This window comes from Vigna angularis, chromosome 1 (assembly GCF_016808095.1).
Source record: "Vigna angularis cultivar LongXiaoDou No.4 chromosome 1, ASM1680809v1, whole genome shotgun sequence".
Classification (NCBI taxonomy): Eukaryota; Viridiplantae; Streptophyta; class Magnoliopsida; order Fabales; family Fabaceae; genus Vigna; species Vigna angularis.
This window is the reverse complement of record NC_068970.1, coordinates 56,615,632-56,641,395: the sequence shown is the minus strand read 5'-3', so window position 1 is coordinate 56,641,395 and position 25,764 is coordinate 56,615,632. Positions and strand designations below refer to the sequence as shown.

The window sequence follows — 25,764 nt, the reverse complement described above, 5'->3', positions numbered from 1 at the left end:
ATGATATAGATTTATTTCCCATTAACATTTTAGAAATTTTTTAAAGTGATTTAAAAAAAAACTTGAGATCACATACTAAAAATAATAATAATGATAATGATTGTTTAAAAAAACAGAGAAAATATTCTTCGTACTTGATAACAAAAAGCTTTTATTATAATAACTTGAAAACATATTTAAAATTATATTGAGGAAATTCTTAATTAAATCATCTTATATTATTTTTAATGGTCAAAAAGTAGTTTAAAAGTAATAGTTATTTTAAAGATGACATTTGATTATTTTATTAAAATGTTTAAATATAAATAGATTTTACATTAATCGAATTTCATTTTTTATAAAAGTTATCATCTTTTTAATAACTTTTTTTTTAAGTCTTTTATGTTTTTTCTTTTAACTTCTTAAATCTCTTTTTTATTTATTTGATGATCAGAAATCATCATTAAAATTACAAAGGAGAGACCCACACTTATGATTTATTAGAGTCTTAAACCAAGTTCATTTTTTTACTTTATTTTCAAGTTAGTTTAGCATTTTGAGACATATCTGGTGCTAGAATCATGCGTGTAACTAAAAATATCTCAGTAAATTTATATTTAATTGAGATTATTATGATATGTTTATATTTGTAATATGATATTTGTGTAGGTACTTAGAACATCAAATAAAAACTAGAGCTCTATAAGAAGCGGAATCAAGGGTTTTATTATATAAAGTAAGGGAAGCTAGTTTAAATTTAAATATACTATATGATGAGATTGAATTGAAAATGGTGAAGCATGATGTTTATTTTTGTGAAATTTGATTTAAGTTGTATCGATTCTTAGTATGCATGCATTTGAGCTAGTTTTGTACTCATGATGATTTTGATTGGTTGTGTGATCTAGTTAGATTTGTCTAAGACACTAGTATAATTTTAATTGTTGAGTTTTTATCTCATAAATAAGTGAAATGCCTAGATAGATTTATCAGAAGCAAAGCATGTGGCTTGTTTCACAATTTACTTTCAAGAAAACTCTAACACTTTTATGTTGGGCGAACTACCACTTACTAGGTGAGCTTGTCAAAAGTAGTGCTAGGAGGTATTTGTTGAGCGAGTAAAATACTAGTTGAGCGAAAACAAAAGTACCAAAACTCAAGAGTGAGGTGTGTGCTTGGCTCACTGGACGAAAGGATTTTCATTGAGTAGATTTAAAAAAAAGCTAGTCCTAAAACTCTCTTGTTGGACAAGTTTGCACCTTGCTCAGTGAGGGATTTTTATGTGAAAATAAAGAGTATTAGTGGCATACTTTCGCTAACTGAGTATCATTTTAGTGGATACTCGTTAAGTGAGACATTCATTCACTAAACAAGCATCTCATTATGAATGTGTAAATCTTGTCTTTAACTTATATGTTGTGTGATGTGTTTTGATGCAAATTTTATGGAATGTGAACATAGTGATTACTAGGGTAGGAATACTATTGTGTGGTGTTGTGCTCATATAGATGAAGATTCTTAGTTGTGAGAGTCAAACGATGTTCTTATTTGGAGTTTCAATAAGAGATCGAGTTCATAAAGATAGAATTTACTTTGTCATATTTTATGTAGCGGGATATGACCGAATATGATATAATTATACCTCTTTAGAGGCAGAGCAAGGGAGTGATGACAAGTGTAAGATCTCATATTCTACTTGATACACTTGTCTTCCTGAAATAGAGTTAGATGTCTAATTGTGCAGAAATTAGCCATAAGGACTTTGTTCGTGTAATGCGCTTTAGACATTTGATGTTGAATATTATGTGTAAACTATGAAAGGGTGAATGATTATTCTCGATTTATTTTTATCTTTATAAGTAGTATGAATTTTATCTTTATAAATAGGATGATTTAAATTTACTTTAATGTGTTTGGTGAAACAAATAGGATGATTTAAATTTATCTACTTGATCATATGTTAGTAAAAGATAATGTTGGTGAAACAAATAAACAATAGAAAAACTGTTAAAGTTAAATTATGAGTACTTAATGCTTATGAATATAACTTTTGTATAGATCCTCCTAAACTATGAAAAAGATTAATTTTGTTTTAGAAGTTAAACTTGCATTTTCTAATTGAATACATCTTATACACCTGTATTTGTTTATGTCTTTTATCAATTATATAATGTTATACTTTGTAAGATACTCTTACTAAATTACAGTGTTACATTTTTAAATAAATATTTTTTCATAATATTAGTTATATACATTTTAATATTAAAATTATGATATGATAAAAAAAAATACTTAAACTGTAAATATGCCGTAATTTTTTAGTATACTTAACATCTTTTAACTATACTCGTAAAATTAATTGGTTTTTAACAAATTACATTATCACAACTTCAGTTATAAAAATACTAATGCTCAAAGGTCTCAACCACATACTAACAAAAATTAATTTAGTAAAAAATTAAACATAATTATAACTATAAATTATAGAGATTTTATTCAATGAAATAATAAATATAATATCACAAAAATATTCACATTTAAATAACATTGTCAAAAAATCAAATTACAATTAATACAAGATGCTATAAATAACATTATATTATAAATAAAAATATTCAGTATTTAAATGTTAAAATTTTTTTAATGTGATCAATATTTCTCTGCTACCAAAAACTAATTATAATTACCAATTTCATTTAAAGATTAAAAAATTATTAATTTGTCCTTTTATCCTTTTTTATCTCTTTATTCGGTTCTCACAATAAACAAATTCCCATTATTTACACAATAATTTTAAAAAATTGATATACAATTTTATAAATTAATTAAAATATAATCTTATGATATAAAAATTATTTAAAAAAACAACCCGTGCGACGGGTAGAGATAGTTAGGAGTCCTTCCTAATGCATGTAAATAGCCAACTCAGTTTCACAAAACACCATTTCCTTAGCCAAATAAAAAAGAGACAACTGAATTTTTTTTTTGTAGAAGAAAAAGAAAATATATTTCTCTACGCAAGCAAGTTTCATAGAGGCTGCCATAACTGATTTTCAGTCTTCATATTCTGTTTCTTCATCGTCATCTTCATTGTTTCCTCCAGTATATCTCCAACCATCTTCAACATTGTCACGATCTTCTTCTGTTTCCTCACTATCTTCTTCATCAAAAGGTTCATCTTTCACGGGCCAAGAATTTTTATTTACAGTTAAAGTGGGAGTGGACACTTTGCGTTTTGCAATTTTGGAAGGAGGCAACTTAAGACTTGGTTTAGGCCTACTCTGTTTCTGAATTTTACCATTTGACCGTTTCGCGATATAGGCATCTTGGTCACTTGCTTCATCCATTTCATTGTCAACATTATTAGCCTGAGCATGCTCAGCATTTTCATCGGGCATCATCCCCGGGTGTTCCCTCTTCAAATGAAGTCTAAGCTTGTATTCATGGATATATGCCTTTTCACACCCATCATATGGACATGCATAGGGACGGTCGGATGATGCAGAACCATATGCCCCTCCAGACGATTTAGCAGTTTTTGTTTGCTTCTCTGAAGGTGGAGTAGTGTACTTTGTCACATCCACTGATGCATTCTGTAAGATAAGGTTGAAATTGCAAATTAGAAGACTGTTCAAGAAATGTTAATAGTTTCAAAATTTTGTGAATCGCATATACTATAGCAATCCATCAGTTTCGGATTAGAGGCATCTATTAACATACCAAACGAAACAATTACACCAAAACCATACGTATATGAATTAAAACGAGAGATTTTTACATGATAACATGAAGCATGTGATATTAATAAACTATGGTCAAACAATAGCAATCTACCAACCTTTTCATGATGGGATGCAATGTGATTCTTTAGTTTGTATTCGTGAGCATATCTCTTTCCACAATCTGGGTACGGGCAGATATGATAGTTCTCTTGGGAATGTGTTTTCATGTGAGACCTTAAGTTGAAATCCAAGGAAAAGGCCTGCAGCAGATAGACGAATTTGGTGACTAAGATGTTGTGATAAAAAGCATACAATCGTAATACATTATCCAAAACTCCAAAGCAAAAGATAAACAGTACTGGAGATTATGAAATAGTAGAAAATAATTGAAGATGATATCATACAAAGTAATCTAATCCACTCGGAAGAAATTAGTTTAGCTTTAAAGAAGGTCCACTGGCAATTATACTCAAGAGAACGTTGAAATAATGTCTACATTTTCATACACGTACATACTTAATATATGTGTGTGTCTGTCGAGAGAGATAAACAGCAGAGATCAGGACAGATTCATCTTGTTAAGGTGAAAGGTTCAAAATCGTGGAAAGATAATATTTAGTGTGATGAAAATGTTAACAATGATTTAGTTGCAATAAAGTCAACTATAAACAAATATATGGTCATTTCAAATTTCCTATGAGGAAAACACTCCAATGCCATAGATGGCATCCCATTAGGCTAATTGGCAATATGCCACAGATCCAAATGTGTAAAACCATATGGAATAATACACAGAACATGCAGTACAAACTAGGAAAAGGAAGCCATCATAGAAAACAACAAACCATTAATTGGACCGATTCATCACCTTACCACAACCTTCATGAGGACACACAAAATCCCTCTCCCCTGTATGAATGAGAAAATGTCTTTTCAATTTTGAGCTATCCAGAAATTTCTGCAATGTAAACAAAATAGTACTGCTAATTAGAGTTTTTTCTTCTCCAGAGCATTAAACACAATGCTTCACACTAAAGCTTTTAGGCTATTAGGCCAATCATCGGACAAGAGAATGGTAAAACAAAGTGAAGTTGGATCTGTTTCTACAGGATGCAGTAATATAAATTATTTCAAATCATGGCAATACATGTGCATGGGTTTAAACTGTAAGTAACACAATCACTACCTTTCCACACCCCTCGTAGTGACAGACATATTGCCTCTCTCCATGGATGTGAGAATGCTTCCTCAATGCACCAGCATCTATGAATGTCTTTCCACATCCATCATAGCTACAAAGAAAAAGTACTTCAGTAGTTGGCTCTGGTTCTGGCTCAGGCATTGTTGGCTCTGTTGTCTTTTCTTTTAAGGTCTTCAAGGTATCCTCTTAGAAAAGTAAAACAGAGAGAAATGTAAGGTACAAAAAATGATAAAATAACATCATAAGATATTATTGCATGTTTTATAACTGCATTGTTTTTTGAGTCAGAATCAAGGATTAAAAATTATATTAAAACTTTGAAACGAAAATAAAAAGGTAAAGCCATTAAGAATAAGAACCATTGTGTTCAATGTTCAAAATTGCAAGCAATTAACCAATAGGGAAATGTACACATTTGACACCAACTTGCAGATCTGGTTATATAAATTTCTCTTCATAAAATCCTTTGTAACAAATTTGCTTTTTATCAAGAGTCTTCTATCCTATCCTGGACTCGAAGAAGCCCTAATTGACCCGATGCATGATACCTGGAAAGAATAGCTCTCAAATGAGCATTTAACAGTTCATTGTGTAGCACAATGTCTTTATTTATAACTAACACCCAGTATGTTCTGTTGTGGATACGATTCTTGTGCCCAATCAAAGATGTGATGTAATCCATTTCAGCTTAGAGTGAGAGTAGGAAAAAAAAATATTCTAACCAATTTCATTAACCTTTTTTGGGTGGTTGGTTCTATAGAAAACAATTTAATACAGTCTTGTTTGTTATTCAATTCCAATCCAATAGGTATTTAGTTATTCCCGCTTCAATGGCGATTGGTAAACTTCTAACACTCCCGTTCTATCTATTCAGCTTCCCTTTGTTTTTGCATCTCTCTACAGCAACTCATTATCTCACCTCAACAAAAAATATTAGGTTAAATCATCTTAAAATCTTCCCCTTATTTTCCACCAAGTTTTGTATCATAACAAAACTGTATGTAGAAGCTAAACAAAACAGTAATATCATTTAAAAAAATGCAAAGATGCAGAGAAATATAGCCAAATGGAAGCAGGATTGAACAAAGATGTAAGCTAGCTAAATAGGGAAAAAAGACCAACCTGTTACCCATTTTAAGAGCATGCATTTTCCTCCAGTTGTTACAAGATCTTGGGGAACCCTGGCATCCACAATGATCAGATTATTAGTATAAATTTTTACCTAAGAGGTAGGAAAAGGAAGAAACAAACCAATGACAAATATATTATAATTGGTCTCTCCCTCTGAACACTAAATGGAAAAACTAACGTTAAACACGTTCCCTCCTTTAATTCACATTCCTAAACCGAGACAATCATAAAACATTTGTAAAAACAACGAGAACGGTCTCAAGGTCTCATGATAACCCCCAATTACAATCCCACTCATTCAAAATATATTTTCAAATAAGGAGAATAAACAATTTGACGTGAAAAATCGCCTCTCTGCTCTTTCCCCTCCAAACTCCTCCACTCCGTCTAAAACCATCAAACCCGCAATCAAACATCAAAACAAACCACTTTCCCAAAATCAATTCAATAAACACAGTAATCAAGGAAGAAACTGAGCCTGGTGAATTGAGTTAAATCCCTCTCTTATATCTCCCCAACACACTCATAGCTACCACACCACAAATAATACAATTGAAAACCTTAAATGATAATATGTAAATTGAAATCATGAGAGACGACAAATTCATCTATACCATTCTTTAACCCATTTAACTGCGGGAGCCTTGGACTTGAGAATGGGACGTCTTTCGAAGTAGCTGCTACTGTAGTGAATCTCCATCTACGATTCACTGCCGCGCCAAAACTCACTTCGTTTCGCAAATTCTTCGAACCTTTATCTCGATTTAGGGTTTGCTGTTTTCAGGGACGCATTTTCTCAATAATGGGTTCCTCTCTTGCTTTTCCTCTTCACTAGGAGTTATCGCAGGCTTAAAGGGAGAAGACATTGTTTTTATCCATAAAATAAAATAAAATAAATACAAGGGTTTTGTATTTCTACACCATTCAATATAAATAAATAAAATATCTGTAAAGTGATACTTAAATATTTTAAAATTTTATAAAACTTTTACGCGCGGTTGTTTTTGTTTGTATATCTTTTTATTATCAAGTATAAGTATAGACAAGTATATATTAAAATAAAAGATATTTAAACTATAAATAAAAATATCAGAAATAATAAATATTTTTAATAATGTATTATAATGTCGGTATTGATTGTGTTAAATTAAGTGTGCTACTAATTTTGTTTTGTTTTAAAATAGTTTTTTTTGTATAGGTGTAACTTTTTTTTATAATGTGATCTTGATTCTAATTTGTTTTTTAAGATTTATTTTTTTATTTCTTAGACAAAATATTTTATGCTTTGTGTTTTCTTTTCCATTTTAAATCTATATCTATGATTTTTTTCATTTTTTTATTTATACAATCTTTAATATGCTTTCTCTCTTATACATAAATGACAGTAGTATAGAATCTGAAAATAAAATTTTGAGAAGAATAATAATTTAAAAATAATGAAACTTAATCATTTTAATATTAAAATATTTTAATATAAAACTTTTTGTAATAAATTAATATTAACATTAATTTTATTAATATTAATATTTGAATTAGTATTTGTATTATTATTAGTTTTAATATTATTAGTGGTAGTTTTATTATTTTTATTATTAATATTATTAGTATTAATATTATTATTGTTATTATTATTTAATATAATATTTAACTAAAATGTATATATACATCATTAGTAAATTATTATATTAATTTTATAATTTAATATATATTGTAACACTCCGGTTTCTTATATGTCATGAGTTATTAAAAGTCGATAAAATTAAAAAAATTTCGAAACCTTATTCAATTACATTATTCCAAATACTAGAATAACGAAGAAAAATACTCCAAATATATTTTCTTAATTTGTAAAACTAAATAGCTTTAAATGAATCTCAAGGTTATTCTTCATCCTCTCTCGAGTCAATTATCTGCTCATGTATAACATTATACGATCATCGTCAATAACTTCATTCAGAAACACATAAACACAAACATGTATGAGTAAGCTACCGATAAAATATCATAACAACAAAATGCATATATACTAATTATGTCAATCATAATCAAACACACAACAAAATACATATCTTCTGATTATATCAATCATAAGCAAACACACAACAAGATACATACCTTCAACCATAATCATGTTGGAACAATCGGTACCGTTATAGAGTCACGCAGCGGAATTAAAAACTTGAAAGAGAGTGGAAAGCGTGTTCGGTCACCTTTTTAAGATAAATTTGAAAAAATAATTTTCTTTCAGAAAATTTATCGAACAGTTGATATGCGTAAAAAATAAAGAGTGTAGGGAATAGAAAATCACACGAGTAATTTTTATACTGGTTCGATTCAACAGAATCTACGTCCAGTCGTTAATCACTATAAAAAGTGATTAACAATTCCACTAAAAAGATGTTTCACAGATTACAACAAATAGTTAATAAAGCAGATAAATAAACCTTCCTTCGACGAACGAACTGGAAGAAGAACACTCTGCCAACTCGATGAGAACCGCTCCGACTATCGACAAACGAAACGCGAGCTTCTCCTATTCACGAGACCAGGCAGAGCACCTTGCTAACTCGAAGAGAGCTTGCTCCGACAATCGACACACGAAACGCGAGCCTCTCCTGTTCACGAGACCAAGCAAGGGAACTTGAACTATAGCTTATGAGAACTTCCTCTGACAAACAGTATTCTGCTAGAGCTTCTGTTCAACAACATTTTTTTTTAATTTCTCCAAAACAAAATATATAGCCAAGTACACTGAGTGCCAAAGGTCAGCTCCCAACTGCCATGAATAATCGATTATCATAAGGGATAATCGATTATTTGTGTCCGTTATGGGGTTTTTAAAAGAGTAATAATCTCCCAACTGCCATTGATAATCGATTATCATAAGTGATAATCGATTATTTGTGTCCGTTATGGGGTTTTCAAAAGAGTGATAATCGATTATATGAAGTGATAATCGATTATTCCTTTATGACTCTGTGATAATCGATTATTGCCATTCCATAATCGATTATTGCAGTTAAAAATGCAAGTTTACAAGGTTTACAAGAATTTCTTACTACATTTAATTTCTACAAATTGCTTTTAACTAATTCTAATATCTTCTTCAACTAAAACTTCTTGTAGCATCATCAAAACAAATTTCTTCAAGATTTACCAATACTCCTTATTGGTAACAAATCAAACACCTCATACATAGTAGTAATAACAATAGGATTCTTAATCCTATAACATAAACAATTCAATCATAATGAATTACTCGATCCCCGGTCCTTAAACTTCTATCATCAATCATTGATCTCTGACCCTTGATGTCATCATTAACATCTCACACATAGACCCTTGGTCTATCCACTCATTAGCACTCATATTAACTACTTATTAAAACCATTATAGTAACATCACTATCAACATGACATAACTCGGAGCATCTAAAGTATCATGATCATCATCATAGATATACCACCATCATGATTATCCTGTCATGAACAACATCATGAGCATCATTGTACCATAATACCATAGTAGAAAAAGTACATCTCACTCATGTACCCTATCTCACGGACTGTAATCACTCCTACAACCCACTTGTAGCCTTCCTACAGGACATTTGTAGCCTTCCCTACAAATCATCTCATTCTAATGCACACAAGGCAAAAGGAAGCACTTATCTGCAAATAGAACTAGGATTTATGAGGTACAAGTGACTTATCCTTCACTCGTATGCTCATCAATCACAAACTTAGGTACATCCCAATACTCACTCATGTTTTACTCTTAACCACAAGTCAATTTGACCTTAAACATAACTACTAATCTCAATCTCTGATTATCATCATGTTCCAGAGCTCCCTAAGCTTGGTTCACGTACATTATTCATCAAATTCGTTATTTTTTACCAAAATGCACTATGATAATCGATTATCACTTAAGATAATCGATTATCTTAGTGAAATTTGCCCAGAACCATCACGTAGAAAGGAATAATTGATTATCATCCCAATAATCGATTATTCCCGAAACCACACTCAAAACCAACGCATAGATAATAAATTTTAACTAATGATAATCAATTATTTCCAAATCGAAACACATCCTGAACATGATTCAAGCACTCAAATATACATACATCAACTATAAATCATGTGGAAACATAGTTAACACATCATACATGCATTCAAGCATCACATAACCATGTAAACATACTCAACACATATAACACATCACTTGAATCATCTAGATCTAATCATTGACATGTTATACCCCTAATATATGGTGCAAAAAAGTCTTCAATAAAAAAACCAAATAGGGTTTTCAATTAGCCAAATTAACTAAGCATAATGCTTACAAATGAGAACCAAGAAGATGAAAAATCTCCAAAATAGAGTTGGTGATGCGAGGTTATTTTCTCCTAAATTAGACCTCCTATTGACGATCAAACAGTCCGAATGAAGAACCATACGTATGGAACCCACTGTCCAAAAATCAGCCTGATCTATCGGTGAATGACTTCACAACGACGAAAACACTAGTGTAGATTTTATGAAATTATCCAAAATAAAGCTGCTGATGCAAGGCTGTTTTCTCCCAAAATAAAACTTTGATTGACGATCCGAATGGTCAGAATGAAGAACCATACGTTTGGAACACACTGTCCAAAAATCAGCCCGATCCAACGATGAAGGACTTCACAACGACGAAAACACCAGTGCGAGAATGACTTCTTCTCTTCCTTTCTCTATCATTTGGTTTTTTCCTCTCTTCAAATGACTCTAATGTACTCTACTAATTTGATCCCCACTAAAACAAAGTGAGACCTAATGGTCCACATTATTTGGCCTATTCTCCACATAGGAAGGGAACCTAATAATCCAACACTTACAACATATATTTGCATGGAAACCTCCAAGTATCATAACTTTGTTCTCTTTTAGTATCAAACTCTCTATTGGGATAACCCAACAAAACATACATAATACATTCATAGGAAAAATTCACCACAAATATTACATAAATCCTATGTTCATGCATACACAATAATTCATGACATACAACAACAAACAAACAATGTTAAACTTTCTCATACCTTGGCTAATACTAGAGTTTTATCTAACTTCAAAAACACCATAAATATTCTCTTGTACTAAGGTTTTTTTTGTAGCTTTTCATCTTTTATCCTATAAAACATATTTTCTCTCCCTTATCTTTCTAATTTTCATTTTTTTTTATTTTAGGAATAAAATGTTGACTCCTTTTTTTACTTTTCTCCTTTTTTATATTTTATCTATATCTTTTTTTATTTTTAGTAAAACTTTCTAGTTTTTCTCTAAAATCACTAAGATTTCCTCTCTTATTCTCTTTTAACTATTTTTTAAAATATCATCAACCACCAAATCTTTTTAAAATCCACATAATCTTATAAAATATCTAACAATATCTAATAATGTTTTTCTCTAATAATAATATTTCTTTTAATCTTTAAATCCACTAAAATTGTATCTCCTATTTTCATTTAACTATTTTTTAAAATAAAAACAATTAAATCTTCTAAAAGATTTACATAATATCATTTTATTAAATATCCAAATTATTTAATTTGCATGTTTTTCCTTTCTACATCCCCTTAATTAATTTATATACCAATAAAATAAATGTAAGAGACTTTTTTTGCCCCTAGGCAAAAATATAAAAAAATAAAAAAATAACATAACAATTATGTTCTAAAAAAAATATACACTCAAGAAGACTAATTTCCAAACAAAAATCCAAAGTTTCAAAACTATTTTATTTTCAAAACTCGTTTTTTTTTGGATCTTACACAAAATACACTTTATATAAAATGTTTTCTTAGGTTTCTATGAAAATAAAATGTTTTACTTTTTATGTTGTCATCGCACTATTTTTTTTTTAATTCAAGAATGTCAAATTTTACTTAATGAAATGAAAGAAAACATCATTTTATTTGAAAGTAACTTACCAATAAACTCAAACTTCCATTTACCATACATAAACTATTCAAGTTTCAAACCCTACACTAATAACACCTTATTCTTTTAATGTCACCACAACAAGTATAATATGATAGTACAAAATTGGCTTAATACCTCTTTTAGTCCCTCGAAGGGGGGAATGTTCAAGTGCGTCCTACGTTTTTAAAAAAGTTAAATGTGGTCCCAACTTGTGAAAAAAGTGTGCAATTAAATCATTTTTGGTCACGACGTTAATTTTAACAGTGTGGACTGAACTGTGCAACGTGTCTGTTGAGGGTGAATACGTGGCTATCTGAGGGTAAAGATGTGAATATTATTACATATAACGTGACAGTGGTTAAAAAATCTGAGGGGTTAGGGTTTGGGTTCCTCCCACTTGGTCTCTGAGGTGAGGGAAGTGTTTGGGGCGAGATAGGAATGACTTCTTCCCAAGGGTGTTCTTCATGTTCGAAAAGTTGGGCCAAAGGATCTTCTCGTTCGTCCCATGGTGGTGGTTGGAGGGGAGGTGGGATAATCCCTACTTGTTACTGTGGTGATATTGATGTAACCAAAGTCGCGAGAACTACGAAGAATGCTGGGAGAAATTTTTGGGGTTGTCCTCATTACAAGGTTTGAAGTATACCCTTCTGAGTTAATGTTTTCTTGACTTTATGCATTTGTTGATAAATTCTATAACTTGGTGAATAACAGGGTGAATCTTCAATTGGGAGCTCCTGTAACTTTTTCAAGTGGTGTTCTGAAGAGAACGTTGATGAAAAAGATTGCACAAGTGTGAGGAAGATAAGTGAGCTGGAAAATACAATGAAGGATTTGTAGAAAGGATGAAGTTGTTAGTTGTAGCTTTGTGTGTGTGTATTGTGTTGGACCTTGTCATGTTCAGGTTCTGTTTAGGTTGATTTAGTTAGATGGGGAAATTGGGTCCCTACCAACAGCACTAAGCAACTCTCCCTTGTATAACCTTTCAAAAAACATTCGTCTAAACATATAATGGGCCTATAACTTATGAAACTGTCTTACAAGCTTTGAGACAAACATACATTCTCTGGAAGATTGGGTCACCATTATGAGAGTCAACTTTAATCTGCACTGTTGACCCTGGGTTACACCTCAACAGCTCATGTCCATAGTCGTAGATCCTTTTATACTGTTCTTTGAAATCTCCTTCAACCTGTCTTGTGGCAATTAACTTTGCCCTTCGTGCCTTGGATATTGACACATTTGTATTCCATTTTCTTAATGCTTTAGTACGAATATCATTCAGCCTTAAATTAGGATTGTCAACTAAAGACCTATTTATTTCCTGACTCAACCACTTAGCATTCATCAGTTTAATGTTAAGTTGCCTACTACAAGTGTGAGTATCAATTATCTTCCTCAACTGACAAATTTTGCGTGATGGCAAATACCCACAGTAAGCTACCCATGGGCACTTACCTTAGCCACCCATGCATCTCACCCTCACCCTACGGTTATCATTTTTGACAAATTTTAGATCCCTCCCACCATGAACAACATACCTTCTAATAGCATCCTTAAAGTCTCCCTTGTCACTAAAAATGATGCCCACTTCCCACTTGTAATCTGCCATGGACTTCTGTTTTGCATATTTTGAGAAAGGACCTACAGATACTCTATCCTCCTTGTCATCCTCCTCACTTGCACTGTTTTTAGGAGTTAAAAGTATATCATACTCCCAATCATCATCTGACAAACTCCTACATTGTTGTTGGGTTTCTTGATCACTGTCTTCATCCACATATTCATCATCACTCAGATCATCCATTCCTGGTTCATCATCACTGTCCACTTCCACTTCTTCTTCACTATGAACCTCCCCTCCATCCTGAATGTCCACTTCCACTAATTCTTCACTTTCAACCTCAACTCCATCCTCATTATCCACTTGCACTGCTTCTTTACTTTCAACCTCAACTCCATCCTCATTGTCCACTTGCACTGCTTCTTCACTTACAACCTCAACTCCAACCTCATTCTGAACCTCCACTGCAACCTCAACATCTTTTGCATCCTCGTTGTCAACCTCCCATGCATCCTCATTCTCAACATCCACTACATCCACTGCATCCTCCTTCTCAACCTCCACTGGATCCTCATTCTCAACATCCCTTGCATCCTCATTCTCAACCTCCATTGGATCCTCATTCTCAACATCCCTTGCATCCTCATTCTCAACCTCCACTACACCCTCCACTACGTCCTCAATTCCTTCATCACCACCCTCAGCATGTGCTTCTCCTCCAACGCCACTACCCTCACCACTCTCTACAAGACCTTCCCATAGGTAAAGAATCTCATTCTCATCATTTTCTAAAATAGCTGGTTCGTCCACCCCATGCACAACATACAGGTTCACTTTCCCCAAATAATTAGCCACCTTCATCATGTTCATAGCTCCTTTATCATCATCAAGCTTATGTAAAACATGTTGGGTATTGTAATATAATTCTTTTACTTCCATGTAACCCAAATGTTTAAGTGAATCTAATACTCCAAAATAACACCATTTATCGGGGTCTACGTCCCAATAAACTATCTCCCCGCCTATATACTTAAAGGGGACTTCTTTGATCAAGGTCCCACCGTGGTGGACCACTATCTGAAACATGTCATTACACATCCCTACCCGAACCCTACAAATGCAAACGGGACCACTAATTTAAGTTAAAGTAAGACCTATGGGACCATTATCAAGCATCAAAAGAAGACAACTTTTCACACACAACAATTTCACTCGTAGTTAAACCCCCTAAAACGTGACAACACTGATAACATATCCAATAACAAAATTTCATAAAATTATCAAACATAAACCCTAACCTGATTTGCGGTTTTCAATTCGCTCTGCAGATTTCAGCTTGAAGAACACCCCATTTTGAAGACAATTCCTCCACAATGCTTAATCCCAAATCGTGATTTCTCTGCAACCGAAACCTTAACCTCAAATTTTTTAACCACTGCCACGTTATCTGTAATAATATTCACATTTTTATCCTCAGACAGCCTGTATTCACCCTCAACAGACACGTTGCATAGTTCAGTCCACACTGTCAGCTGGACCGTTAAAAAATTAACGTCATGGTAAAAAAAGATTTAATTGCTCACTTTTTTCACAAGTTGGGACCACATTTAACTTTTTAAAAAACGTAGGACGCACTTGAACATTTCCCCTCTTTCGAGGGACCAAAAGAGATATTAAACCTACAAAATTAATAAATGTGCTCTCCAACTCAGAAAAAGCAAATAAATAAAAATAAAATTATAAATAAAACATAAAATAAATAGCTATTATCTATTTATAAATTTTCCATCTTTTATCCATTTAAAATATATTTTTAAATTAAACTCAAATCTTATAATAACTTATCAAATTAATATATTAATTAATCTATACTCTAACATGTGTTCACTCGTAGCATTCACCATACATAAGTTGTTTGCCTTTTCCCCCAAATATCTATAGTTTTTGTAAGATACGATTCTACATAGCAGGTTGACACCTCATTATTACTTACCATTTCGTGCATTATAAGCAACTTAAGATGCTTTTCTTGAACAAACATACTTTGCTACATTCTTAACACCTAATTTCACGTACTTATTAGTATTGTTTGAACAAACGAGTAAATATATAAATTGATTACGAAAGATAAGTGCCTTGTTAAGTAGAAAAAGACAATTATACTGATTCATACATTTCTAATTTAAGTGTTCACATACATCTCTTGCTTTATAAGTCGCTAATAAATATTTGTAAATATATATAATATTTTTTAAGTTTTGACACAAAATAATTTATATATAACTAAATGATTTTTTTAAAGATCTACTGACGTAAAAATGTTAACAATTTTTTTTACAAATTAATTTAAATATTTATACAAAATGGTATGTTTTTTTATTTTTTTGGGTTTACCCAGCATCGATCTTAAAGAGATGACTACGATTGTTTACATTTTTTTATTGTCCATGAAAGTAACGGGATGAACGCGTAAACGTTTTTCCATAGAAAGGGTTAGAAACAAACAAACGCAAATAAACTTTATTATACATAAAATATATACACTTGCTGGATAAACAGTTTAAAAAATTAACTAACAAAAAATAACATTTCGAAATAAACTATATAATAAAAGAATTAGCATATAATAAAAATATAATTTTTCCATTAACATTTTTTACTCTTGAGTAAAAATTAAATTTGGATTCTTTGAGTAAACTGTCATGCTAGAATATTATAAATGAAAAATAGTTATTGAAAAAAGCAGAGTATACGAATATTCCAGTTTTAAATAAATGAATAAAAAATATTTCATAAAAGATATACTTTTCAAAATGCATAATTTGGTTTTTATTTTTTATTATTATTCGTTTTCTTTTTTTTTTAAAAGTGGATGCATTTGGAGGTCAAGGCTTCAGATCCGGTTCTTTTCTTGTTTGTTTAGCTTCTGTTTCTCTTTCTCTCTCTGTGTCTCTCGCACGCACTCCAATCAAATCAAATCAGTCTGTTGTTGTTGTGTCTATCTATCGCAATTTCCGTTTCGAAAACCCTAAACCCCGTTTTCGGCGAGATCGAGATCGAACATGGATGAAGAGTACGATGTGATCGTGTTGGGCACGGGTCTCAAGGAATGCATTCTCAGTGGTCTTCTCTCCGTCGATGGCCTCAAGGTATTCTTTTCGTTTCAATTCAACCTTTTGCTTCGCGTAATCTCACTTCCGTCTTTCTTTTCAATCGATCTAATCCTCGCATTCTAATTCCTTTCTTTCAGGTTCTGCATATGGATAGGAATGACTATTACGGAGGAGAATCCACTTCACTCAATCTTAATCAGGTTTTTTTTTCCTGCTGAAATTAAATTAAATTTAATTATTCTTTCGTCTTTGATGTTTGGATTGCGGAATGGTGATTTCTCTGTTTTTCTCTTCAGCTTTGGAAGAGATTCAGGGGAGATGACAAGCCTCCTCAAGAGTTGGGCGCTAGCAGGGATTATAACATCGATATGAACCCTAAGGTCTTATTCAGTTCTATTTTAGTTTGCTAAATCGTGATGGATATGAACGTATTGTGTGACATTATTTGATGTTTTTATTTTATTTATTTATTTATTTTTTGTAGTTCATTATGGCTAATGGCAATTTGGTGCGGGTTCTGATACATACTGATGTTACAAAGTATCTCTCTTTTAAAGCTGTGGATGGGAGCCATGTGTTTAATAAAGGAAAGGTGTGTTTACGTGTTTCTGATTTTTCTTAATGGGAGGTTTGTTTTTGTTTTAGATGTTTTAATTGTTTTGTTGGTGGGTTTCTTCAGGTTCACAAAGTGCCCTCAAACGACATGGAAGCCTTAAAGTCCCCACTTATGGGACTATTTGAAAAACGCCGTGCGCGCAAGTTTTTCATATATGTACAAAATTATAAAGAGAGTGATCCCAAGACCCATGAGGGGATGGACTTGACAAGAGTGACTACTAAAGAGTTGATAGCGTATGTGTACACTTGTTTTCTTGCTGCGTCTGTTGCTATTGTAGATATAATGACTCTGTTTTTACATTGATTTGACCACTGCATATAAATAGTGAAATTGGTATAGGAAATAGGAATAATTAGCATGTCATGTTGGCCTTAATACTTTGCAAGTGGCATCGTGCCATCCGGCCTCCTCCTTAGAGAATCCGAAAGGCCCTTTTCAATAAACTTTGATCCTGTTCATTTGGAATCTATTTTCTTCTACTGTATTCTTATTAACTTATGCTTATTTATTTATTTTAATTTTATTCCATTATTTATTTAGTAACACAGGGTTAACCCTGTTTTCAATTTAAATTTGTGAGTATTTAATTCAATTCAATGCACAGAGAAATTTACGATGTAATTTTTTCCTTGCCCATATGAAGGATGTCGAGGAGTTTTGATTTATTGATATCTTATTTTACATATAGCAGATAACAGTCATGCAATGTTGGTAGTATATGGTCACTTATGTAAGTGTTGTATAATGTTGATCCAAAACTCCAAATATTAAGTATGTGATGATTCATTTGACATCATTTTTGTGCACGTATGAAATATAATTGCTTGTCTTACGTTTCATGATGATCGTACATTTTCTTCTCTTCATCCCTGTAATTAAAAGAAAAATGAACTTTGTCTCGATGGTCAGAAGGAGTACTTTAAAAGGACTTTTGCTTTTGTTGTTCCTGTGACAGAAAATACGGCCTTGATGATAACACTGTAGACTTCATTGGTCATGCTTTGGCGCTTCATAGAGATGATCACTACTTGGCTGAGCCAGCACTGGACACTGTGAAGAGAATGAAGGTAAAATTACTGGGTTATCATGACGCTCTTGTAATTCATTCTCAGTAGTGGATTTGGTTCCCATTAGCATTATCTGGTTTTCTACTTGTAGTTATATGCAGAGTCTCTTGCACGCTTTCAAGGAGGATCACCTTACATATATCCTTTGTATGGTTTAGGAGAGCTTCCCCAGGTATACTAGTATTTTTTTAGTTACCCGTGTTAGAATTTGTTTTCTCAGGATTTGTTAATTATTTTCTTTTGTCTAGGCATTTGCCCGGCTTAGTGCAGTTTATGGTGGAACATATATGTTGAACAAGCCTGAGTGTAAGGTATATACTCTTTTTTACGTGCATTCATACGAACACAACATCTTCCTTTTTGTCTCAATTTACACTAATTGAAGGCTTGTAATAGTTGAACAATTACAACTTTTATAGGAACATATTTTGGTTTATCAGTCTTTAAACTATGATTTTTATTTAGAACTTTGAATGCCGTGTTTTTTAAATTTTGATATATTAGGTGTGTTAATAATTTGTGATAAATCGGTTGATATTTTAGATTCCTTGAAAAGTGAAAACTATGTTAAATGTGCCAATTTGGAGATACTTTTATTGGCGGGAAAGCAGCAATACTCCCTTCGTCTCTTGATAAGTATCGTGTAACAAGAAATAATAAGTCCCATAACAAGTGTCATTTTAGTTTTTACTTGCAATATCACTTTCACTTCCCTTTTCCGTTTATACCCCTAATAATATTGATGATGGGCAACAGAAACTATAAATAAATTATTGATGATGAGATTAATTTTGTACAATTGCTATTCTCTTTCATCTAATTATTAACCTTTTTTGGTATATGCAAGACTGCAATTACTATGGGGCTGATGGAGTATTTAATTATGTAAAAATTTACGAGCGTGAATTAATACTAATTTTGGAAAATTTATCCGCTGGTCAATTAAATGGTTATGATTTTAATATATATATATATATATATATATATATATTAGCCTCTTAATTTCATTGAACTTGTTATTTATTTTAAAAAATTACTTTGTTTATTTCGATCCCCCTTTTTGTGCTGTAATAATTGCTATTGTGATTTTGATTTGTATTTGAAGTTTGAATGATGTGCTGATATACATTCTCTTGCTGTGCACTTGTGAAATTTTTTTTTTTTTTGCTTGAATGCCAGGTAGAATTTGATGATGAAGGAAAGGTTGTTGGTGTCACATCTGAAGGAGAAACTGCAAGATGCAAAAAACTTGTTTGTGACCCATCATATTTGCCCGGCAAGGTATTAGAAACAACTTTTAGTTTGACTATTTGCAACCCGTTCAGGTGATGGTGAAAGTGAAAACTTTTTTTCTTCTGAAGTCTTGAAGCCATGCTAGGTTACTAGTTTTGTCTTTGAAAAATGCTTAGCCACTGTTGAACTCTGATAAAATATCATTGGCAAATGTTGAAGTGATATTTATTTCTTAAATAAATCTTGATGCTAAATTCCATCCTTTCAAACAAAATTGCAATCATTTAACAGGTGAGGAAGGTTGGTAAGGTTGCAAGGGCAATAGCTATCATGAGCCACCCAATCCCCAACACTGATAATTCCCATTCCGTGCAAATTATTTTACCACAGAAACAGTTGGGTCGGAGGTCAGACATGTAAGTTTCCATTCCGGTTCTTAATATATAGATATATTATTTAGTTAAGTTTGTAGAGAATCTGTTGCAATACAGACAACAATATGTGCTTGACTGAAGCTAAATCCTTAAGTTTAAAGTTATTTTTGTTAATAACCATGAAAATAATAAAATGTTTTCAGCATGAAATACATTTGTTGCTTCAATTATATTTATTGTAGAAATTGCTAATGTGATGATTTTCATTGAAGTAGAGATAAAATCACTGAACCAGCTTATATATATATATATAATATAAAGCTTAGACTATACCTACGACTTTTTTATTTCTTTATTCTTCTGCCGTGATTTTGTTAAGTTGCATACAATTCTGAATAATTCTGGGCCTTCCGAAGTCAATTTTGTGGGTACTATTACTCTTTGGACCTTCCACATATTTTCATGAATTTGGAGAAGAATGACCTTGCTGTACAATTTCTTGAATATAAATTTCAGCTGCACCATCTTTTCGATTTTCCCATCATTTCACTTCCTTGACCGAAGCAACATTCCAACCTGTGCTGCCAATTGTCAGTTATTTATACTCAATTTGTTACAAATAAACACGCAGAAAGATAATAACAGCTCAAAAATATGAACCCATGATTTGCTGAATAAGGTATCCTCCTGATTGTGTTGGATAGAGAACAGGAGTTATATATTTGGATTGTTTTTTAGTTTCTCATGATCTTAACAGTCCTATTGGACATTGGTTATACTATTTGTATTGTCTTAGTAATTGACCTAGACTATTGGTATAATTGACCATTGGGTACGTGTTTTATTTTACATATGAGATCGATGTGAATCCTTTCATATTGTTCTTTAGCTTTCTCTTCTCCTTTTTTAGCTATATAGTATATAATTTCATTTCAACCATTATAAATGTAATGTTGAACTTATATTAAAATGTAGTAAATAATACCATAAAAAAGTTATGATTTTGTTAGAACTTGGAAAAATCACTAATGTTTTGAGCACTCAATGACCAGTTAATTATAAATTGTATTTTCCTTTTAAATTGAATGTTTTATTATGTTATCCTGGGCAGGTACCTATTTTGTTGCTCATATACTCACAATGTTGCTCCAAAGGGGAAATTTATTGCATTTGTATCATCCGAGGCAGAGACAGATCAGCCAGCAATTGAACTAAAACCTGGAATTGATCTTCTAGGACCTGTTGATGAGATATTTTTTGACATCTATGACAGATATGAACCGGTCAATGAACCGACTTTGGACAACTGCTTTATATCAATGGTGAGTTTACTTAGTCTTGAAGATATCTGTGCTGTATGCTGTTGATATAGGTTGACAGGAACGTATTTAAAACTTGTTTACAGAGTTATGATGCTACTACTCACTTTGAGTCGACTGTGGATGACGTTCTCAACATGTATACATTGATAACTGGAAAGGTAAGTTTTATGCCGTTGTGATATCTTGTTTCCATTTCTTGAATCAATTTTGGAAGCCACAGATAGAGACCACATTGTTCTACAATAGCCTTTTCTCTGGAACTAAGACCATAAGTTCTATGTTGTCATGTCATGTCTTATCATGTATTTGAAAGTTTACATACCGTAGGATTCAAATATTCTTATTCCCGTCTGGAAAAAATAGTTGCTCTACAAACACATCTCTGAAAATATCACTTTGTTTTCATTCTGTTTTCCAGCCTCACCCTTGTTTTCTAGTTTCAAAGATCTGATCAAATATTTGAAAAATGAAATAGAATGAGAATTAGGTGACAATTTTGTAATTAAAAGTGAAAATAAGAAATGAAAACAGAATATTTCTCAAAGTAAACACATCGATGGATTCCCTTCTTTCCCACTCCAAAAAGCTAAAGTAAAAAGAAATAATTTTAATTAATCTGTTTAGTATGAGTTTGATTTCTTAAGGTCTTTTTGTAGAGTTCTTCGGAAACTGTTATCTACCTTTTGATAAAACTGGTAACAGAATATAACAAGGAAATATTGGAGAGGGGATAATTTTGTATTATTCTTCAAGAATTGAAGAATGGGAGTATACAGGGTTCAGGATATTGAATAGACCTGGACTCTGCATGGACAAAATTCCAAATGTCTTCCTTCCTCTTATTCTAACTAATTCCCTTTTTGTACTTCCCTCAATCCTTTCTCAACTTTGTGAACTAACAATTTATTAACAGTGTTAGCAACCCGTCAATCCCATCCTATTATGCTTTCCTAGAATAGACTTGTCTGATAGGAGGTAGGTTAAGTTTTATCAACTGTAAGTTACAGTGAGTTTTAAATTTTATTTTTGCTTCTTTCTATTCTTTAATACAATGGATGGATGTCTTGCTGGAAATTTGGTGGTTTACCGGTTCAGTGATATATTTTGTTAATAAAGTGTTTATTGCTCTTTAACCAATCATTTTCTTGATATGAAGTTTTTCTATCTTCCAAAATTGGTTGCTTTTTTAACCATTATATATACTTCTAGAAGTGGAGACTCGTTAATACTTTGATCCAAGGATTTTTGTTTTGGTAATAAATGGCTATATATTATTCTTTAACCAATCATTTTGTTAATATGAAGAATTTAACATGTTTTGGTCGTTTTTCTATTAAAACTTTACATTTGCTGATTCTTGTACATGAGTAAAGTCAACTGTGTACACGTATGAGCAATGGATGTTACTCTTGATGACATGCCAATTCTTGCACTCAATTTTGAACAGGTTATTGACCTTAGTGTGGATCTTAGTGCTGCTAGTGCTGCAGAAGAGTAAAGAAATCCGGTTGATGTTCTATATATGACCGGTGCTGGTGGACTTTTTACAAGGAATGTTATTAACGTTTATAATAAATTATTATATAAAGTGTTTTCTTTTTTGAAACAAGATTTGTGTTGCTGGGTTTACTTTTTCCCATTCAGAAGCTCTGTTGTGCGTAACAATTTATGTTGACATACGTCTTATGATGCTTTCTGCTGCACTCGTAATGTAGTGTTATTCTCAAATTAAATTGCACTTCTCTTGATTTCTCATTTCTCTAGGGATCAGCTTTATTAACAATTGAACTTGAATTGAAACTGGAAGCTCAAAATGACTGAATTTGCAGATAAATTGTAACTAAAATCTCTGAAATAACAATAAAATTGAAAAATAAACATAATTTAAACATATGAAAGCATTTTTATAAATGATTGTATGGGTATAAAACCTTGTAACTGTACGCTTGACCTCATTATTCCATGGTCATCCGTTTTTATACCTATATTCAATTGCTCAACATACCTTATTATTAATGAAAATTGATATGTAACATACATTTCTTTTATGATCATTTTTGTGTGGCAGTAGAGACAAATCTTAAATCATACTATGACACTCAGAATGAGATGAGTTCGAATTCGAATTAAATAACAATGAAAAATTAAAATTCATCTTGATGCTGAATTGAGATCAAGCTACCACAAAAGATCTGTCTCGTATTATTTTTTATTTAATTTATTTATATATTCTTGAAACAAACCACGCATTATGTTATGAACTTGACTGATATAAAGTTACTTAAGTAATAATAAGAATGTTAAAAATTAAGTTATGAACTTGACTGATATAAAGTTACTTAAGTAATAATAAGAATGTTAAAAATAATGAAGTTCAAGAACTAAATTATACTTTTAATAAAATGTGCAATTTTAGCCTTGTTATTTAACTATTATAATAATTAATCTGTATTTTAATAATTGCAATTAATTGCATATTGTCTCTTGTCATTCTTTAAAACATTTGCTCCTTTCCTATTATTTTAGGATTTGAATCATCTGCTGTTTAAAATAAATAGGAAAGTTCTATTTAATAAATCATAACTATTTATTACGTTTATCACTAAATTTAACTATTAAAATAAAAATTAAATAAAAAATAATAATGAATAAATTCAGTAATTGTTTGTCATTTTTATTGAAATAATATATAAGTAATGAACGCAATAAATTATTAAAATTTATTAAATGTGACTTCTTCCATCAACTGTGAATAGAAGATCCAGATCTATTAATTTTATTTTTTAACTAAGCATCTAATATTACGCATAAATATAACTGTGTACATTAAATCACTGGTGTTGGTCGAATTATCAACCAACCTCAGCAGGAATAGACAGCCCGTTAAAACTTGTCGCTTCAAATTAGACGACTCTTCAATGAACGTGTATAAGAATTTTAGTTTCATAAAATTTTGCGTTATCAAATAAATTTTTAATTCTGCAAAAACTTATATTAATCCATGTGTGAGGATTAAATCTGTATCTCAACTTCTTTTGTCAGGTAGATATTCAAATATTAAATAAATTTTTTTACAAAAAATTATGTTTAAGAATTTAATGTAAAAAAAAACATATTCTTTTATTTAGCGTCAAATACGAAAAAAGAAATCATTTTATAAATAACTCAAATTGAAGTCAACTTAGTATATATAAATGAGTTAAATTATTAAAAAGGAATGAATAACACGCTCCGAATGAAAAACTTTTAAAAGGAGTAGAAATCATCAGAATTATACCTTAAAAATGAATTTGTTTAATAGAATTGAAGTTTATATAAATTAATATATAATACATTAAATTTTATAAAATCACAAGAAAAAAAAGTGAAAAATGTGTATTTGCTTAATTAAATTAGATGATTCAAACAATACAATTGAAAGATAGGATGAAGAATGAAAATAATGATAGTTCAAATGAAACGAAATAAATGACTAAAAAGAATAATGAAAATATTGTTTTTAAATAGTTTAATAAATTAAAAATATTTTCATAATTTGAAACGAAGATGACTATAGAACCAATATAGATATGACATTTATCTTCGTTCATATTGTTGAGTATTACTATTACTGAATTGATATAAGCATTTCTCATTAAAATCAAGACATTCAAACAATATTCACGTAAATGATTTTATTTGTCGTGAATAATGAACCTTCAATTATTTCGTATTAATAGATGTAATGCAATGTTAGGATACTATAGTAAGAATCAATATATTGCTACCCTATATAAAATAGAGGACACTCGGAAAAAATATTAATAATTGATTATCAAAACTTCAACATTGCAGTAATAGATGATTAAATATACAACTAAATTAATTTACACTAACAGTTCATAAAAACTGTTCCACATAACATCTTTTGTGTTAGTCATATAATAACCTTTATGCTAAATTATAACAACTTATTCCTTTTAGAGTATTTTTTTTTTGCAATTCGAGAAAAATGATAAGAAGATTCCATGGCCAAGAATTTCACTATGGAATTAAACAATTTTTTTTATTGGAACTAGTTGTCATGTTTTGAATTTAACTTGCACAAAGAAAATAATATAGCTTTACTTTTAAACCAGGTCAATGTAAGTTTACAAACGGTTAAATATATTATATTTATTTTATATTTATCTTCTATCTTCATCTTCATCTTTCATTTTTCATCTTTCATCTTTCATCTTTCATCTTTATCTTTAGTTAATTTGTTACTATTTGTATTTTGGGTTTTTCTTTTATAAAGATAATATATCTTAACACTCCCCCTCAAGCTGGTGCATACAAATAGTATGTATCAAATTTGTTACTAATATAATCCATAAAGACTTAGTGAAAATATATATTTTTGCACTTGAGTGACACCAAATTGCTAATGATTTGCAAGACGACATAGAAGACGAAATACTAACCCAATAGACTCTCCTTGAGCAACAAATT

At 31.1% G+C, this 25,764-nt stretch overlaps 2 protein-coding genes across 2 annotated transcripts; one reads left to right on the top strand and one right to left on the bottom strand.

The window, feature by feature from the left end:
• Positions 1 to 2,800: 2,800 nt before the first annotated feature.
• On the bottom strand, positions 2,801 to 6,899 carry LOC108323479 (zinc finger transcription factor YY1). Its single transcript, XM_017555952.2, has 6 exons — positions 6,648 to 6,899; positions 6,025 to 6,083; positions 4,888 to 5,087; positions 4,570 to 4,659; positions 3,818 to 3,961; positions 2,801 to 3,572 (listed from the first exon to the last, which is right to left on the bottom strand). Exons 1-6 carry the CDS (start codon positions 6,731 to 6,733, stop codon positions 3,033 to 3,035), a joined length of 1,119 nt encoding a protein of 372 aa, XP_017411441.1. The 5' UTR covers positions 6,734 to 6,899; the 3' UTR covers positions 2,801 to 3,032.
• A 9,539-nt stretch (positions 6,900 to 16,438) lies between these two features.
• On the top strand, positions 16,439 to 23,046 carry LOC108323486 (guanosine nucleotide diphosphate dissociation inhibitor 2). Its single transcript, XM_017555962.2, has 13 exons — positions 16,439 to 16,712; positions 16,814 to 16,876; positions 16,973 to 17,056; positions 17,161 to 17,268; positions 17,356 to 17,528; positions 18,251 to 18,362; positions 18,454 to 18,534; positions 18,611 to 18,673; positions 19,542 to 19,643; positions 19,887 to 20,011; positions 21,081 to 21,291; positions 21,375 to 21,449; positions 22,739 to 23,046. The coding sequence occupies exons 1-13, from the start codon at positions 16,626 to 16,628 to the stop codon at positions 22,787 to 22,789; spliced, it is 1,335 nt and encodes a 444-aa protein (XP_017411451.1). The 5' UTR covers positions 16,439 to 16,625; the 3' UTR covers positions 22,790 to 23,046.
• The last annotated feature ends 2,718 nt before the right edge of the window (positions 23,047 to 25,764 follow it).